Raw genomic sequence first — 19474 nt, 5'->3', positions numbered from 1 at the left:
GGCAGGTTTTCAATGTCCTTTAGCGTTTCCCCGCGCACGGCACGGTGTGACACCGCTAGGTTTTTAATGTCCTTTAGCGTTTCCCCTCCGCGCCGCCCTGCACACGCCGCCTCAGGGCAGGCGGGGCCGGGCTCTCGCGAGCGCTCCGCGGCCTTCTCTCGCGAGAGCCGCAAGGGGCGGGCGGCGGGCGGGGCGCCGCGGTGGCGGCTCGGCCGGTGGGTCCCGCACGGCCCGGCGGCGGCGGCGGCGGCTCGGCTGGACCGGCACCGGCACAGCCCTGCCGGCCACCGCCCGCTCCCCTCGGGCTCTTCCCTCCCGCCGTTCTCTCCCAGCTCCCCGAGCCCGCTGCCCTCAGGGCCTCTTCCCTTCTTCACCCCCCGCCTCACACCCTCCCCCCCGCGGAGCCCCCAGTTCCCCCCGGTCATTCCCTCTTCCCCCGCTCAGCATATCCCCTTCCCTTCACATCCCCCGCACGCTCGGGGCCCCCTGAGCGCCCTCCCCGCTGCGCCTGAAGCCCCCGCCCGCGGCCTCCCCCATGGTGGGGTTCGGGGCGAACCGCCGGGGCGGCCGCCTGCCCTCGCTGGTGCTCGTGGCGCTGCTGGCCGTGATCGCCGTGCTCGCCTTCCACTGCTGGAACGCGGCGTCGCGGCAGGCCCTGCTGCGGGAGGAGCTGGCCGAGCTGCAGAGCCAGGCCCAGCGCACCGAGGTGGCGCGGGGCCGCCTGGAGCGGCGCAACTCGGACCTGCTGGGCAAGGTGGACTCGCACAGGAAGCAGCTGGAGCAGAAGGAGGCGGACTACAGCCACCTGAGCAGCCAGCTGCAGGCCAGGGACGGCCAGGTGAAGCGCTGCGAGGACGGCAAGGTAAGGGCTGGGGCGGCGGGGGCTCCCGGTGCCCTGCGGGGCGGCTCAGCCGGGGCACTGCCGGTCCTTGCTTGCCCAAGGTGTCCCCGCAGCCTCTGCGGCCCGGCAGGGAACCGAGGCCCCGAGGCTCAGGTCTGGTGCTGCTGGGACAGCTGCAGCGCTCTCTGTTTTCTGAAAACGTCCCCAAAAAGAGCTTGAGATGTCCTGTGAACAATGAAATCCCGAGAGATAGCTCGTTTCCAGACGGCTGTTTCAAATTTACTTATTGTTTTTTAGCTTTCTGTCTCTACTGAGAATATTTGATTGATCTTTTGTGATTATTCAAGAAACAAGACCCAAAAACTACAGTTTCAAGGGAAATGAAACCAGTCTGGTGATCAGTAGCACTCTGAGCTTGCCTCTTGGAATGCCTGGTACAGCACACTCTGATTTTTATGCTGCCAGCGTGTACTTGAGAGAAAAAAAAAAAACAAAACAACCCTGCTGCTGACTAACGTGTCATTTTCCTTGGCTTGGAGAAGCCAAGCTCATTGAAAATTCAGCTGGCCCTTTCAGTGGGGGTGGCCTGGGGATTTCTTTTGTTGTGGAAGATGAGTGAATGGTTCAACTTTCACTGTTGTGCTTTCATAACTGTCCTGAACGGGGAAGTTCACAGGGCTCAGCACACAAGTCCTGCTCAGGGGGCGTGTGGGGTGTATTTGCATGCAGGTCACCTCTCTGCTCATTGAACACTGTTCTCACAGTGGGATTTATGGAAATGCCACACTCTCCAGGGTTATTGCTGGCTAGGTTTGTTTTTCTGGCCCTTTCTTATTGCACATTGGATGAGCAGCCTCAGAAAATGCATTGAGTTGTCACAGAAAAGCCAAATGTGTACACATCACGTTCCAGAATTAGACTCCCTTGAACTGATTAAGTTTGTGTTAATGTTTCTTACTGAGCCATTAAAACTAAGCCCTTTGGTTGTTCAGCAAGCATATTTTTAATTTTTATTTTTCCTTAGATTGCAGTGAAAATTCCAGTTGGATATGACATGGACTCCATGATCTTAAAGGTGTTTTCCAGCCTCAGTGATTCAGTGATTCTAAAGCAGTTGGGGTTTAGCCAAGATACTTTCCCTTCTGTCTGCAAAAGGGCAATCAGCTTGTTTGGTGTGTTAGTGTCACTGCCTGTGGGTGTAAAAGTGCCCTGGCAGGATTCCGGTAAGCTGTCAGGCACAGTTTGGGAAGGATTTCTTCCTGGAAGGGGTGGTCAGGCACTGGAACTGCCCAGGGAGGTTTGGAGTCCCCATCCCTGGGGGTGTGCAGGGAATTCCTGGGTGTGGCACTCAGTGCTCTGGGCAGTGACAAGGTGGGGATCGGGCACAAGTTGGGCTGGATGGTCTGGGAGGGCTTTTCCAGCCTCAGGGATTCTGGGATCAGTTACTGGGCTGCGTGTGTGCTTTTAATGCGAGGAATTGGTTTTATTTTGGAATTCTGTGATGTGTTCCTGCAGGACACTGGGGGAGGAGATGTAGGTCTGAGCTGGGTGCAGCACTGGTTACTGGAGCCATGGGGCACGAGCAGCTGCTGCTGGCTGCCCCTGCCTGCCCACCCTCTGCTGTTCCCCGAGATCTGCCTGGGCTTTGGACGCTCTGAGTGTGACACTGCACAGGACAGAGCCAGAGGGCAGCCAGAGAAACCTGCCCAGCACACCTCCCAAATCAAATTTAGTGTTAATTGCCTGCAGCGCGTGCCGTGAGTCTTCCTTCTTTGTTCCAGAAGCTGCCAGTTAGGACCCTGTGAGCTCCTAGCTTTTGAACATCCTCTCTCTTGTGTTCAAAATGTTCAGAGTGCCCTAAGAGGCCAGAAGGGCAGGATTTTATCAAAAACCAGTCACTGACCTTTTTTCCTCCCATGTAAGCCACTGTCTTTTCTCAGTGGCAACAATGTTTATTGTTTTCCTAAAACCCTTTAAATGACTTTTTTAAGGACTACTGCTTCTGGGAGAGTAGAGAGTAAAGCTTTGTTTTAGAGAATGAAAGTCTGTCACAAGGAAGCAGTAGTAGATATAAAGTGTCTGACCAAAAAAGGCTTGAATAATATTTTTTTCCTCTCAAAATAGAATTTGGCAAGTCTGTCTGACCCATCTGCTCACTACCTGTGATCTTAGTCCGTTTGTGAAATGCAGAAGCTGAAATAAAACCCCAACATTGGTATCAAGTGATCACAACAAATTCAGGCTCATTTTAGGGAAAACTCATTTGAAGAGTCTCAGTGTCAGTTCTGCTTTGTGCTCCTTTGTCCTCAGCTGAGGTTCTTTGCTTTGTGGTCACATAAATCAAGTGCCTTTCCCTGGTTTCTGCAGCAGCCTGCTCTTGGCTCAGGGATTTCTGGAGTCAAGGCCAAACCCTTGGCTCTCTCCTCTGTCCCCTGCTTGTGGAACGAGCCCATCACTGCACCAGGGTGATGTTTGCTTTTGGGAGCAAATATGGGAGTGTGAATCAGTGTCTTGTGTTTAAAAGGAAACAGGAAAACATGAATTTTTGGGAATTCTCCCCTTCTGTGGTGAACCCCTGCGGGTCTGTTGGACCTGGAACAAACAAGGAGGTCTCTACTGAAGCGCCCTGTGAGAGGCCAGCAGGGGTAATGCCTACCTTGGAGTTTGGGCAGGTGCTGCATGCTCAGGTAGCACCAGCTCCCTGGGTATTCCATGGGTTTTTGGCAGCATGCCGTTGGGTTTGGGGTTTTTCCATAGCTTAGCACATCCATTTGCTGTGAACATGCTGCCGTGGGACTGGCAGCAGTTTCTGGTGGAGAGCTTCCAGGTGGCAGGCGCCCAGTGCACAGAGCACCTCTCATTCCCTGCCTGCTGCTGGCCGTGCCAGCTGTGCAACACTGCCCTGCCCTTACCTGCTGCCCAGAAATGCTTGGGATGAACTGCTTAGTCAAACATCCCCAGCAGCAGCAGCTGGGTCTGCTCTTTGTTGCCAAAACTTGGTAACTCCCCAGTTTGCAAAGCTGTAGTTTGACAGCAGCAATGTGGAGTTGTTACACCGCAAGATTCACAGCTCAGGATTCACTGGAGGGTTGCCACATGACCATGCATAGGATTTCTGGTGGGTTTTTTTCCTGTGCAGGGCTCATTGGGCTGCAGAGGGTTTATTTTCTCCATCCCGAGTGCTTGGAAAGGCCCCGAGGAGCCCCTGACAGCTCAGCAATACAAATAGGTCTAGACCAAAGGAGGATGGGGCCAAGGAAGAGCTGGACCTGCGCCATGGCTCATGGATTGTGGGTTTTGCGTGTGTAGGTGGAACAGATCCCATGAATCATAAAAAAGCTTCCTCCTTTTCTGTCCTTCAGATGAGGGACATTTGCTGTCAGCTGAGCTGGTTTGGATATAAATTCTGTCACTTCTCTCTGAAACTCAAAATCACCAAAAGGAAAGATTGTGTGATAAAAGTGCTGCACATTCCCATGCAGCTCCTGCTCACAGACAGCAGCCCTCCCCCAGCCAGGCACATGGTTATGGGATCAGCAAGAGCCAGTGGGAAGGGTTTGTGTGTGAGGAATTCTCCAAGATGAGGGTCTGAACACAAGATCTCCTTTGTTCACAGATTTATTGGGTTCTGGGAAACAACTGCATTTGAGTGGAATACAGGAAAATATGATTATTGCCTGTAGTTTTGCAAGTGGGGGAGATACTTGTTCATTCACACAGCGGATCACTGGGTGTACCTGCTCCCCTGTCCCCTGCTGGAGGGGGAGCTGGCATGGTGGGTGCCCAGTGGATGGAGAGGCTTGGTGGTGACTTGTGTCTTCTGCTGCCCTGTGTGTTCCCTTCCCTGTGTGTCCCCACTGCAGGGCCAGTTGTGCATTTGAAGTGAACCTCTACAAGTCCTACTCAGGCTGGCCCTGGCGAGATGCTGCTTTGTGCATCCTGTAAGGGGGCCTTGAATGCCTCGGTGGGCAGAGCATGAGACAAACGTGGCTCTGACGTGCCAGGAGGCTCCAAAGTGTCCCTTTGAGGAGTAATTTTGTCCCTCGGTCAGAGGGCTCAGGTTACCTCAAGATCACATTCCTGGTGGAATTAATAAATGCTGACAGATTAACTGTGGAGCTGGACTTTTCAGTTACGTTCCAGGGTTTGGAGGAAATAAGTTCAAGGCCATTTTGTTTATTTTACTGGTTTTTCTGCTCTGTCCCTGGAATTATCCAGCTCTGCTTGCTTTCTTTTTTGTGGGAAAAGCCTTGTGAAGCAGTGCTGTGTCCTGGTGGGAGCTGTGGTGGTGCCTCTCCAGGCCCTAGAACCCTCTTGGCTTTCGTTTTGGGCATGGGTCAGGATTTGCCTGTGCTCCAGGGGTGAGGCAGGGTCCTGCAGTGCCCTGCTGGCAGGGACAGCCAGGATCCTGCAGGCTGGCACAAAAGCTCTGCTGCCCAAGGAGCCTCTGCTGTGTGCCCAGGGCTGTGGGATGTTCCATGTGCACTGTGCTGCAGCAAAGCACCATCGCTGCAGTTCCTGCATGGCTGGAGGGCCAGGGCAGGAATGCCTGATCATACCCACACGGGACAAAGGCATCCGCCTGCTCAGAGTGCTTTTGTAACAACAAAACCACAGTGGGAAATAAAGAATGAATAATTTGATAAAAGGGAAGGCTCGGATGCAGGGAGGAAGTCCTAAAGACAGGGCAGGTGTGTTTTGGGGTGTTTTGACAGGAAACAGAGGTGACTGACACAGACACTTCAGGGACTGTGGGGGGAACTCAAACAGCCCCTGTGTCCAGGTGTGTCCCCATGTGTGTCCCACCATGTCCTGGCCAAGGGGCTGTGCTGGCACTGCAGTGTGCTGTTCCCAGAGGTGATGCTGACCTTGTCACCCATGCGTGACAGCCCTGCTCAGCACCTTCCCGCAGTTACCCTTTGTATCACTGTGGAACTGCAAGAAAAACAGCCATAGCACCCGAGGTGCCTGAGGGCGGGCAAGGATTTTTTACCTGCTTTTTCAGAATATTCCACACATTAATCTTTCTCTTTGTTCCTGCTGGTTTTTGTCTTTATGTAATGACAAAACAAAGCATCTTTACTTCAGGACTTTGTGTAGGTGCATTTCTTACTTACTGTAATTATTTTTTTCCTTACTAAAAATGCCAAATTAAAAGCTGTCGTTGTTTACTGGTGTGAGATTCTCTCTCAAAATAAAATGTGTGTTAGGGTGTTAGATAGCAACATATAAAAGATCTATTTAAATATAACAATTCTATTATATCATATATCTTAGGTAACAATTGGTTTTGCTGTTAATGCTGTATTTATTTTTATCCACCTGTGCTTTGCCATTGTCTGTTTACTGTCCCTCTTGCAATATCAGGATGCAGCATGTTTATTTTAGTTGAGACAATCTAGTTCTTTTGATATAAATATGTTCTGGAATTAAAACATAAGCCTTTGTTAGCAAAGCCTGAACACAGTGTTTAGTTTGGTGATGTCACCTACGCTCACTAAACACACATTTCTTGGGTTTACAGGAACTTTGTGCACGTCACTCTGATAATCCCGTCCATATGTTGCTTCACCAAGCAAACAGACACACCTGAATCTTCACAGCCCAAACCCTCCCCAACCTTCTGGTCACCTGTATTTATCCAACCTTTTCTTCCTTCCAGATGAAGCTGCAGAACAACATCTCGTATCAGATGGCAGACATACATCGGCTAAAGGGTGAGGGATTCATGGCCAAACTCATTTGGCAGGCTGAAGTTGTGCATTTTAACTGCCCAGGTGCTGCAGAATGCAGTATTAATGAAGGATCTGGTGATGCTGGAACTCATAATTTCACATTTCTCATAATGTGAAATCTCACTGTGTTTGTTACCTGGTGTGGGTAAGTGCAGAGCTGGCTCTCACCTTGCTGCAGAAAGGATGTGTGTTCTGGCACTGCTGAGTTACAAGACAGTAGAATCATTTTCATCGCCAAACATGCAGTTTAGTAGAGTTTGATCAGAAACACTGTGATGGTTATGCTGCATTAGAAAAGGTCCAGGACACATCTCTGCAGTTCTGTACAGACATGATTATAATGCCTAGGGTGTTGCTGTATTCAGAGCACTTCAGAGTGAGCCAGAACCTGATCACATCTGAACATGCCTGCACACAGCACACATGGACTCTGCCTGTATCCACGTAGCTGCAGCTTAAAATAGTAGGGAGCTTCATTATTCCTAGCCTGAGGAGCTGGGAGAACTTCTAGAGCAGTTGTGAAGACAGGAAATCCGTGTTGGCTTTACGGGTAGCAGAAAGGTGCCTCCTTTTGTACACTCGCTGCCGCAAGCAGTGTTTGAGCATCCTGCCTGGAGCAACTTGGCAGCACTTCAGTGTTACTCAGAGTGACAGAGCCATTCAGGAAATTATGGACATTTCCAACAGATAAGGGAAATAGCGTTGTGCAAGATTTCTGAATGCAAAGGTGCAGAAACACTTAGGGAGATTGGCATAGCATCAGAAGAATTTGCCTGTAATTCATGCTGCCATCTGGCATACATGAGTAAAGTAGCATCTTCTTCAAATTGGTTTAAGAATCTTTAAAGTATGTCTAGACATGAAACTTGAGCAATTTCTGACTTAGCAATATTGGAAATGCTATCTGCCATGGGGCATTTTTTCTTATCTTTCTGTATTCATGGTGGTTTTGCTCTTTTGGCCCAGAACAACTGGCAGAGTTACGGCAGGAGTTCATCCGCCAGGAAGATCAGCTGCACGAGTACAAGAAGAACAGCACGTACCTGACAAGGAGGCTGGAGTATGACAGGTATGTCCTCAGGAGTCTTGGTAGCTGCAGTCTGGTGTGTGTGTGTAAGGGGGACCTGTATTTACTAAAAAGTGCTAATTAATCTCGTGTCTGCTAATTGTCAAACACGAGTGTGCTCGCTTGGCGATGCACCTGAGCTGACTGTTTGACTTTCAAGTTCTTTGTGATGTTGTAGTCCTTCCCCCAACATGAGATAGGAGCTAAGGAGAATCTTGACTTAGTGGAATCGTTCTGCATATTTAAGTCAATGTATTTTTTATAACATGGAGATTTAGTTCATTAACACATGAAGGAGTCTAAAGGACAAGTCCTGTGTCACCAGTGTTGTTAATTGCTGCCTTTCTAGCAGTGTAGTTTCATTTGTTTCAGCTGAAGCTGAAAGCACCTTGTGTAGATTGAAATTTTAAGTTGACTTCAGCCCTTTCAGTTGATGATAGAGAAACGGAGAGAACAACTACTCCTGGAGTGAGGAACACTTAAGTCTTGAGAAAGCGTTTGAAACTTTTACACACATAAAGTTCTGTGCTATGCTGAGAGTTTGTGGGTATGGGAGGTTTGGTGATTGGGCTGATGTTGTGGCTTGCTGGGGAAGTTGGGGCAGCTGGCTGTGTATTCAGATGGTGTTATTTGAGTTGGGAGCAGTAACTGATAGTGGCACTCGTGCACCTTCTCTGTTGACAGCCAGGAGAGATGTGCTACTTTCCCAGCAGAATTTGTATTTGTGGACAGATTAGCTGTGCAGCTTGACCTTTTGGTTGCATTCCAGCTTCTGGAGGAAGTATATTCAAGGCCATTCTCTTTATTTTACTGTTTTCTCGGCTCTGTGCCTATTTTTTTCCAGCTCTGCTTTCTTACTGTATTCAGTCCATTCCCACTCCATATACACACCAGGGCCAGGCTTCTTGGACAGACTATTCTAGTTATAGCTCAGGTTTGGCTTTTTGTGCCACTTCATATTTTCCCCCTTATTTTATTTGTGGGAGAGCAGATCCAACAAATGAAGTGTAACTAATGGTGTGTTTCTCCTCAAGCCTGCAGTGTGGGCAGCAGATCAAGGAAATGAGACTGCAGCATGAAGAGAACATCAAGAAATTAATGGACCAAATTGCTCGGGAACAAAAGGTAATGCCAAAAAAGTTTGTGTTGAATGAGAAGAGCTCAAAGCCTGCTGTTTGCCTCAGAGATGTGGAGGCCTGGGACATTTCTTCCCCAACTTTGTGTTCAGTATCCCCCTGAGCAGCCCTAAGTGGGTGTTAGTGTAAGAAATCTGCCTGCTGTCTCACCCAGTGGACTGAGCTGGAAGCTGAGGCCAAATTCTTTGCTGTGCTGCAGCCTTGCTCCATGATGTCATTGCTGAGGATTTCAGTTGTTGCCTGTAACATGGATATCTCTGTTCAGCTCCCAAGGGTGGGATCTGTGTTCTCACAGCCTTACCCAGGTTACTGCAGAGGGAGCCTGAGCTCTGCCGAGGCCTGAGGTGCTAATGTGATGCAAATTGTGATGGTACTGGAATGCTATCAAGGGTGTGATTACATCAAGCAGGCTGCCAGTAGAAGTTGGGCCTCTTTCCTGCAAACAGATGCTTAACATTTTGTTTCCTTACTTCATCTATAAACATCTCAAATAATAGGGCAGACTGAGAGCAAGTTTGTCACATCTTCTCTACAGTCCAGAATTGTTTCAAGGCTCTGATCTGAGGCTTATGGCTGATGTTACCTTAACCTGGTTTTGTTGTGCTTCACACCTGTGTATGGCAGTAGAAATGTGCTGTAGCTGTGCTGTGATGAGTGTTTTCTGTCCAGTTGTGTTTCCAGGGTCCAGCTTTGTGCATAGAGTGCTCTTCTCTTTGCTTTGGTGATCACTGAATTCATAAATGCAGTTTTGCTGACCCAAAGTAATCTTGAGTTTGAGGATGTTTATTGGTAATTTCCAGGGAAGTGTTTGATGTTGTCTCCTTATTTTTTCTAACAGGCCACGAAGAAAGTTCAGTCTAGTAAAGACACTGCAGTCAGCCCCAGCAATGGTGACCAGGCAATACCTGAGGCGGTTGCAGAGGTGGAAGATAAAGACATAGTGAAGAATGAGGAGCCTTCAGAACATGTTGCAAATGGCAAAGGTATTTCCTTCTTTGGGCATTTGTGATAGAGAATGGGCCACTTGGGTTGCATCCTTTGCCAGCCTCCAGACTGTGCATTTCTCTGAAGCAGAGGGAGGAATTGTTTGGCTCAGGTACATTGATTAGCTGCAGTGATTGTTCTAAATTAGAGCTTTCCACAAGAGGGGAATTCACAGTTCAGACTGAAGGGTTAGTAAGGCGGAATATCCTTTTCTTGTCTTGCAGAGAAAATCAAACCAGGAGGAGATGCAGGCATGCCTGAAATAGAAGATAATGACCCTGCTAAAGCTGAAGATACTCCCACTGGTTAGGAGAAATACTCTTCATTCTTTCACATTTGGGTCTTGGTGATGTAGATGTTGTGTGTGAACACCATGTGGTTCACAGTGAGTGCAGGCTTTTAAAATCTCTCTGTGGTAATAAAATTCAAGTGGGGTGTAAAATCAGATCATTTCTACTGTGCCTTAGAGGTTTGAATTCTCAAAATGGAATGTTTTGGATAATGCCCCTCCTAAAATCTTACCTTTTATATTTTCATTAAGAAAATTATGAAAAAATAGAAGTTTACAGGATTGTTAGAGCAAGACCAGGTAAAGAGTGTGTTTGTTTCACGTTAATACTTTTGTCCCTGTGTTCTGTTTTAGCTTTAAAGAGGCCACTTATTTCAGCTCCTAAAAGTGAAGGTCATCAGCCTGTTATCAATCTTCCAACTGAACAGCCCCATGCTCCAAACCTTGCACCAGGTAAAATTCCTGTTAGCAGGTGATGGGACTATATTTTGGTAACAAGAAGAAAACCAAGGATAAATTTCTGCAGGATCCAAGCCTGTGTTTTCACCTGGCTGAGGTACTTGGGCTGCTATTGTATGATCTCTTCTTGTATTCTCCAAACCAATAATTTCTGAGCCTTTTGACCAATCACACCTAAATTAGAGTTAGAACTTTCAAAGATCAGTGTGTCAAGATTCCTCCAGTGGACAGAGTAATTGAGATGAGGGTTCCCCTTAGGGTGCTAATTAGGGCTGCACCAGCCCCTCGGGGGTTGGTTGTTGATCTCTTGGTAGCCACAATCAGATGTTCCTGTTGCCTGCTCAGTGTCCTCCTGTCCCTGGGAACAGCTCACTTGAGGGTGACATGGGGAAGGTTTAGGAGTTGAGAACCTAAAGACCTGCAGTGACAGGGTTTGGAGGAATTGCAGTTAGAAGAAACAAACCCAAAGAAAATAAACTCTGTGCTTGATCAAGGTCAGAAAATATCAGGTGATGCCTGTACTGCAGGTGGCTTGTTCCAGTCCTGTCCTGCTAAAATTCAGAGTGTAACTTCCCATTTCAACGTTGTAGGTTTGCCCAGTGACAGTGATGGAAACGCTGACATTGCCAAGCAGATCCCTCCAAATTCTCTCCAGCACCTGAATTTTGAAGAAAATGTGGAAACCCGGAAAGAGCACAAGGTTGAGCCAGACCAGATAAAAATCCCAAAGAGCCGAGTTAGCGACTTGCAGAAGATTAAGCAAAGTAAGTTGGCCAATATCACACACCTCAATATATTAAAAAATCTCTTCATTTTTTACCTGTGTAAGTACCTGTCTGGAAAATGGGGACCATTGCAGAGGGTGGCTTCAGAGAGGAAGTCTGAGAAGGAATTTAATGTGTTCCTGGGTAAAAGATAGGCTTTAATGTGTTATTTTTCACACGTACATCCAGTTATTTTTAAAAATTATTTCCTTATTGTAATTTAAGATATTTTTGGAAATTACTGCACGGTTAAATTGGTTAAGTCAGAACTTTGATACATGCAGGATGCTGAGTTACTTTATTACTTGACTTCAATACACTTCTTGGACAGTATTGTAGGAATTCAGTCAAATTCAGAGAAAACTTTGGTTGTTTTAATATCACTCATAGAACTTTGTGGAGAAGGAAAAAGTGTATTACAAATTGTCACAGAACCTGGACAGGCCTGGCTTCCACTGTGTGTATCCTGAGGTGTGCAAGGCTCCTTATTTTATCAAAGCAGCTTCTGGAAGAAACTTCTGGAGTGAGAGCTTCTTATTTCAGTGGTTGAGTTTGTTAAAGGATTGTCTCTTCCCTTGTCACGGATGAAATGATGGGGGTAGTTGGAGCTGGGAAGGAAATGTCTCCGTTGTAGGCTCTGAGGGGTTACCTGAGAGTCGGGAATTGTCCCCACTTGTCTCTTCTCTTTGGAATAACTCTGGTTGTAGGTTTTAATGGTGCAATGAGGGAGAGACTTTATCATGGAAGGAAATAGCTAATCCAGGTTTGTGTAAGGGTCTGTCCTGATGGTCAGTGGCTGTTCAGAGAGCTCCATTGGTGACAAACTCACCCCTGGTATGGAGGAGCCCAGCTCTGGCCTAGCTGTGGCACAGCTCTGCAGCTCCCACCGTGGGCAGGTGCCTGGCTGGTGTTGGTGACTGAGGGCTGTGAAGCAGAGGGTGCAGAGTGGGACTGGTCAGCCTGGAGGAGAGAAGAGTCTGGGGAGACCTTGGAGTGCCTAAAGGGGCTCCAGGAGAGCTGGAGAGGAACTGGAACAAGGGATGGAGGGACAGGACACAGGGAATGGCTTCTACTGCCAGAGGACAGGGATGGATGGGAGATTGGGAAGGGATTGTTCCTCTGAAGGTGACAAGGGCTGGGTTAGAATTCCCAGAGCAGCTGTGGCTGCCCCTGGATCTCTGGAAGTGTCCAAAGCCAGGTTGGACAGGACTTGGAGCAGCCTGGGACAGTGGGAGGTGTCCCTGCCATGGCAGGGGTGGCTCTGGATGGGCTCACCAGACTGACTGTGCTCCCTGAGCTCAGTCTGTAGCCTTTGTGGGCCTGCTGCATTTCCTGGGATCTCTTCATCAACTTCAACCTTTCCTTCTGTCAACTTCAATCCATTTGTCCCAGTGTCTCTGGCTACCCACGGGCTGGTTTTGCTGGAAGTTGAGTACATGCCCTTGTCTTCCATGGCTCAGTTTGGGTTTAACATGTGCCAGTCCCACTGTCCTACCTGGGTTTTATATATAATACAGTGTCAGAAATACCAACAGGATCACTCCATTTGACATGAACAGGCAATGAATAATGTATGGAACTTTGGATTTCTAAACAGATCGTGGGTGTTTTTCTTGCTTGTTTTATGAAAATACCTGAAACTGGTGCTCCAGTATGTTTGAGCTGTGCTAGGTGTGATTCTGCTGCTTTTCCCCCATACAGAGAAAGCAGGATGGTACTGCTTCTGTCCTAGTTTTTACATACACCTTGTTTTGGGGAATGATTTTACTTCCACATCTGTCCATTTTTAATCCTGATGTTGAAATCATGCACCACTTTTACTTCTCCATTAGTTGCTTGCACTGGGAATCATCACCTGCCCCGGCAGCCTTGGTGCCCAGTGTGCAGGAATTGTATCACACTTTAATCCCATTTTTCCTGTTTATACAGAGTCTTCCAGGCCAGTGACCTCTGCAGACTCAGAGCTGCTTCCCTCCAGCAGTGGGCTGGAGGAGATGTCCCTGTATCCCATTAAACACCAGCTCTGAGCTGACATCACACCAGTAATCTCTCACCGTGTGCCTGGCTGATTGCCTGCTCATTCCGTATTTCCAGCTGATTCCCATTTTTGTCATGCATTGTTTCAGGATCTGAAACCACTCTTCATTCTTTTTGGGAGACGAAAATACTGGATTTGGGGCATTTTGGAAACGGTTACAGCTTGCTAGGGAAGCAGAGTGTAAAGGCAGCTAGAGTTTCCAAGCTGAGCAGTGAGGGCAGGCCTGTGCTGGGCTCCCTCCCGTGCCAGCAGGGCACCCTCTGCAGGGCACCCGGGCAGTGTTGGCTGGCTCCAGGGTATGCAAAATGCCAGGCCTCAGCAAGTTGGGTACTGACCCTTCCAAGAGTGAGTGCTCTCGTGCTTTTTGAGGAATCTTGTGTTGGTGCCTGTGGGCAATCCAAGGTGGAGCTGTTTAGCGCTCACTCAGCCCTTCCCGTGGAGAGAGGAGTGTGGGACAGTCAGGTGTCATGAGGGTGACACGGAGGTGTCACCTGCACTCCACCGGCCTTGTTCAAGCCCTGCCCCAGCCCTCTCCCTTCTCCCCCCTTTCTCTCCAGCTGGATCTACCACAGACCCCGACTGCCTCCCCCTGCGATCTGCTCTCGTGTAGGAGCTCCCTGTTTCTTTCCTCTCTGCTGCTGACTCACTCCTTTCCTACTCCACAGGCCGGTTCTTTGATGAGAATGAATCCCCTGTGGACCCGCAGCAGGGTTCTAAACTGGCAGATTATAATGGGGATGATGGGAACGTGGGTGAGTATGAGGCAGACAAACAGGCCGAGCTGGCTTACAATGAGGAAGAGGATGGTGATGGTGGAGAAGAAGACGTCCAAGGTGAGCTTGGGCCTTACCTCCATCCCATTGTGATAAATCCATGCTGAGTTACTTGTTGAATTTGTGTAAAGCCTCTCTGGTTTAGCTGATCACAAATTGCTCAGACAGAACAAACAAGCTCGAAATTTGGTCTCACTCTCTGTGGGACAGGAGCAATGCAAGTCTTGAGAGAGAGGATTTTGGCACCTTACTGCAGTTGTCTATAGCTCCTGCTAGGAAAAGCAAGACTCTAAATTCCAGACATGGTTTTACCCCAGCTCTGGCCCCTGGCTGGGAGGGCTTTGGGCCTTGACATTGCTAAATTGTCAAATAGAGGAATGAAGTCACTCGACTCCTGCTCTTGTCACACCTGCCTGGAGCTGGTGTGCAGTGAGGCCTCAGGTGGTGATTCCAGGTGAACCTTTGTTCATTATACACAGATTCAACAGGCTTGTGGTGTTTTGCTAACCCACCTCGGAGCTCCTGATCCAGTGCTGCCTAACACCTGTGTGTGCATGGCCATTCCCTGTCCTGCATGCAGCTCCTGCATCGCCTCCCTCGCTTGCCTCTGCCTGCCTTGTCTGCCTTCTCCATCCAGCTCTTGGGGGATATTTGGGACAGGCCTCCATGTCTGTAGGGTGAGAATGTTGGGTCAACATAGAGAGTATTTCCAGTTAAATGGAAGTGTAAAATAAAGAGGGGGGGAAAAATAGGAAATGGTACAAAAATCCTACAGGGCCCCTCATTTTCACCCTCATAAGTTATATAAGTTTTTAGCTGGAGGTTTTTCATGCGCTGTGTTTAACTGTCATCTAAGCAAAATGAATGGGCAAAGCCAGTAGAAAGCAGCTGACTGTGTGAGCATACAGCTGAGTGCAGTGTCAGCAGGCTGGGCTGGGCTGGCACTTTGAAACTCGTGCACAAATGAAGGATTGGGATGGACCAGAACCTGTGGCAATTGACTAACTTGTGAATGGGCTGCAGTGCCTGCTGCTCCAGCTGCAGGCTGCTGTGTGCCCCTTGTGCTCAGGACTCGCAGGGGTTTGTGTCACACCTGGTGGTCCCTGGGCTGGCAGCTGGGCACAGGGGCATGCAGAGCAGCCTGGTCCAGTAGCAGGTGTCCCTTCCCGTGGCACTTTCCTGTCTGTGCTGGGGCCATGGCAGCCATGCCCCTGAGGTGCTGGGCTGCTGTGGGCAGGGAGTGCAGGGTGTCCCGTGTGTCCCTGAGCCCTCAGTGGGTCCTGCCCAGCTCCTCACTGCAGCAGCTCCTTACCTGGGCTTCAGGATGCAACTGTGGAGGTTGTGACTGCGGCTGAGTCTGTGCTGGTGGTGCCATGTGCCTCGCTCAGTGCAGGTGCTCTGGACAGCCCTCGCTGTGAAGAAATGTTCCCAGTATCCAACCTGACCCTCCCCTGGCACAGCCCGAGGCTGCTTTCTATTGTCCTGTCCCTTGTTCCCTGGGAGCAGAGCCTGACCGTAGGTGGCCAACACACGGGGCAGGGATGCAGCCCCCTGTCCCTGTCCCCATCGCACAGAGCTCTGTGCTGCTCCATCAGTGAGTACCTGGCTGTGGGGCCTTCACGAGGGAGCTGGTGGCTCAGGCAGCAGGGGTGCCATGAACAGCTGCTCTGACAAGGGCAGCATTCCCCAGTGCCTCTTTGGAAAGGGTGGCCGTGATACAGCTCTAAGTGGTGAGAAAATGTTAAACCCCAGAGACTGGGCTTGTGTAACTTGCAGTGTGAGTGGTGTTCGGAAAAACAGAGCTCTGACTGACAGTGACCCCATCAAACATTTCCTTGCCAGGTGGGGTCCCTGCACGGTCCCTGCTCTGGTGGCTTGGAATTTGAACTTGGGGAAGGTCCTTCTCCTGATGAGCTCCTCTTTGTCTCTGTATAGACAGACTGGATTAAGAGCTCGTAGGGTTAAAGGGTGACTTCTGAAAGCTTCTTCCCAAGCGATGGTCTGAGCAGATGTGTTACTACCTCAAACCACATTTCCCAAGCTTTGTTCTGTTGTTCCTTACTAATTTGTCGTGTTGGCTTGAGCTGTGATTTGAGTGTGGCTGGTGGAGCTTCCAGGGGTAGGATTCCAGAAAAAGTGGCTGCTTCAGGCTTTGTACTGATTTGTCTGCAGGGCAGGAGAGGGCAGAATGGGGGTGTTGAAGGGAGGGTGGTTATAATTGTTTAGGGAGGGGAAAAAAGGAACGAGAATTTCTGTCTCAAAGCTGTCAGGTAAACATCACCTGGGTCTGCATCAGGCTGAACAAAGCCTGTGGCATGTGCTGCAAAGCCACTGGATTCCACATGGTTTCTCTTGCCTCCAGGAATGTGCAGGCTTAGATTGGAATGATCCAGGGGAAATAGCCAGTTTGGGGGATGTTCTTGGGGCAGGACAGCACCAGCCTGGTTCCTGCCCTCAGGCACATGCTGAAGGGCAAGGGGATGTTTGAAGGTGGCAGCTTCTAAAATGTCTGTTAGTGGTGGCTGGATGGTGGAGGGTGGGTAACTCCAGGACATCCAGGTGCTGTGGTGGCACTTTCTTGCAGAACAAACCTGTGTCATTCAGGTGAACTCCAGCCTTTTGCTGCTGGAGCAGCACCTCAGGCCCCTGCCTGGCTCCCGGGGAGCTGGGTGTGAAGGTGTGGAGAGCTCTAGGTGGAGCTGGGAGAGCTCAACTTGGGCTTCCTTTGCTGTGAACAAGAGTCTTTCCTGATAGAAAGGAATAGCTCTGAGGTGCAGGAAAAGCTTATTAGTTGGAACAAATGGAAGTTTTAGGGCTTATCACTTTTTGAAGGAAGGAGGCCCTTGGTAAAGAAGTGGTCCCAGTGACTTCCCTGTGCTAGTCCCTGAGGTTCCCACCTTCTGTGAATGGTGTCAGCTCTGGGCATGGGACTTTGAGCAGGAGCTGGGTTTTAGTGGGGGAGTTTGAAAGCTTGATAGGCAGTCTCAAAGGCAGCAGCTGGTGTGACAGTGCTGCAGTGTGTGCAGTCAGGCAGTCTGTGAGGTGGGGCTGCCCTGCAGCCAGAGATCCCCCTGGAGCACTCACAGCTGGGCTGGACACATCCTGTCACCAGCCCTGGCCAGCTCAGGGCTGTGCCCTTCAGCAGCATGTCCTGGGAACTGCACTTCGGTGTTTTTCCAGTGATGCCATATCAGATCTGATCCGAGCATTTCAATTGTGATCTAATTGCAACGTGTAATTGCAGATGATGAGGAGCGAGACCTGCAGAACGACCTGGGGGACTACAGCAAGTCCCGCCTCAGCGAGGGGGTCCTGTAGGCCCCGGGCACAGAGAGCTCAACCCAGGAACCTGAGGTGCTGCAAACTGGACCTGTTTTACTCCAGTGTTTCCTGCTTCCAGGGAAGCTGAGGATCAAGTGCCGAGAGTGCTCAGCAGCAGGAGGAGAGGACCCCCTCTGTACATATGTACATATTTGTACTGTTGCAGGTTGTATTAAACCCACATCTTTGCTGTTACATGGATCTGGTCACTCAGCCTGGTCCTTACCTGTAATAATCTCTACACTTAAACCCAGTCTATAAACACAGGCTGAACTGTTTCTGCCACTTAGAACACTTGGAACCCAGAGAACTTGTACAGTTTGTACCTGATGTAACAAAGCCACTGTGGAAGCCATGTACAGCCAAGAACTCCTTTTCTACAGTCCCACCTGTGTGGCAGAGCTGCTGCTCCCGAGTGCTGGGGTTTGTACAGCAGTGAGAATGGAATGTCAGAGGGACTGGGAACTGAATGGTTCAATAACTGCTCCTTCCTCACTGCAATCCAGCACCACATCCCACTGAACTCCTGTGCAGTGACCACATCTCATAGCTAGAGCTGCAAATCTGTAGTAGGACTTGAATAATTCGATACATCCCAAAAAGGTTGTGCAACTAATAGCTCGATTTAAAAGGTGATTTAAATAATTTGCAGCTTGTAGGAAATCTTTGTGTTAAAGAGGGTAAGTGTGTCAGTGACACACATGTCCAGCAGCTGTGTCAGCCCCTCGATGAAGGACCAGCCTTAGCCCAGGTAAACACACTGTGGGTGCTGGTGTGCTGTCACAGAGTGTCCATCCCAGCTCCAGCCACTCCAGTTCATTTCCAGTTCGCTGCCCTGATCCTGAACACCCAGCACATCCCACAGTTTGGTTTCCTCCATCAGATCTGTAAGTCAGACCCTTTTCTGTATTCTGTATTCACTTTCAGAATTGATGGGGATGATTCCATTGCTCTGCAGTGGTGGGAATGAAGGGGATTGTCCCCCCTGCTCCCCCAAGGGCTCCTGTGGACACAGGTTGATGGCCCTGGTGAGGGTGATTGAACTCATCCCTGTGCTCTGGTGCTGGGCTGAAGTAATGGGTCAGGTTTGTTCCTTGGCAGCTCAGTGAACCTCTTAAATAAAGTTCAATGCTTGTACAATTACGTTATGGGTTTTTAAGACAATTTATTATTACTTCAAGTGTCAATGGCAAAAAATATTCCCCCCAGTTTCTGCATTTAAAAAGTAGAACTCCAGCTCAGCGCCGTGTCCCGGTTCCAGCTGAGCCCCACGTTCTGCAAAGTAGTGCAGCATCACACGGCACAGCTTGGGAGACCCCTAAACAGAGAGCTACTGCTGAAATGTTGACATGAGACCATTCTGTACTCAGCTTCAGCTGCTTTTCCCTTCCCTGCCCATCACCAGGACCATCCTTCTTGGGTTCCTGTGCTGAAGGTAGGTTGCTCCATGTTTTTCCTCCTCTGCCTTTTCTTTTTCTTGCATTCCATGTTTTCTCTTTTTTCCTCTTTCCATCCGAGTGATTACTCTGCTCCACGCTTGTGCAGCCACACCTGGAGCATTGTGTTCAATCCCGGGCTCCACAGCTCAGGAAGGACAAGGGGGCTACTGGTGAGGGTCCAGGAGGCCACCAAGATGATGAGGGGTCTGGAGCACCTCTCCAAGCAGGAGATGCAGTCGTGGGCTCCCAGCTGCCCCTGCAGCCGGGCCGTGCAGCGCCCCCCGGGCTCTGAGCACAAACCAGCTCGGGTTTGTTTTGAAATGCTGTTCCGACATCCCTGTGCCGTTTGTGTGGAGCCGGCTCCCGTTGCCATGGCAATGGAGCACAGACAACGCCGACAGATCTCGAGCAGCTGCTTCCCTCAGCACCCAGCGAGACTGGAATCAAACTGGCTCTCACATTCTGGGCCCACAGCAGAAACCCAACAAAGCCTCTTCCCGCCACGGCCAGCCCACGTTTTAACCAGCACGCCCAATCCCGGCTCTGAGGCTCCAGTTCCAAATCCCTTGGGCTCCACGTGGCAATGCATTTCAGACAAGGAGCAGGGAGCTGAGATTCCACTGCCAAGG

At 49.7% G+C, this 19474-nt stretch overlaps 1 protein-coding gene across 2 annotated transcripts; it reads left to right on the top strand.

Annotated features, from left to right (window-relative positions):
* Nucleotides 1–200: 200 nt before the first annotated feature.
* Nucleotides 201–17601, top strand: CASC4 (cancer susceptibility 4). 2 transcript variants are annotated; one of them, XM_030955505.1, is made up of 10 exons: nucleotides 201–862; nucleotides 6504–6558; nucleotides 7543–7645; nucleotides 8677–8767; nucleotides 9617–9761; nucleotides 9987–10067; nucleotides 10406–10504; nucleotides 11101–11274; nucleotides 13978–14145; nucleotides 17330–17601. In XM_030955505.1, exons 1-10 carry the CDS (start codon nucleotides 536–538, stop codon nucleotides 17401–17403), a joined length of 1317 nt encoding a protein of 438 aa, XP_030811365.1. In that variant the 5' UTR covers nucleotides 201–535; the 3' UTR covers nucleotides 17404–17601. The 2 variants fall into 2 exon arrangements, with proteins under 2 accessions (XP_030811365.1, XP_030811366.1); XM_030955506.1 differs by lacking the exon at nucleotides 13978–14145.
* Nucleotides 17602–19474: the final 1873 nt, after the last annotated feature.

The sequence above is a fragment of the Camarhynchus parvulus genome, chromosome 10, assembly GCF_901933205.1.
Source record: "Camarhynchus parvulus chromosome 10, STF_HiC, whole genome shotgun sequence".
In the NCBI taxonomy this organism is placed as follows: domain Eukaryota; kingdom Metazoa; phylum Chordata; class Aves; order Passeriformes; family Thraupidae; genus Camarhynchus; species Camarhynchus parvulus.
This window is presented reverse-complemented; position numbering and strand designations above follow the sequence as displayed.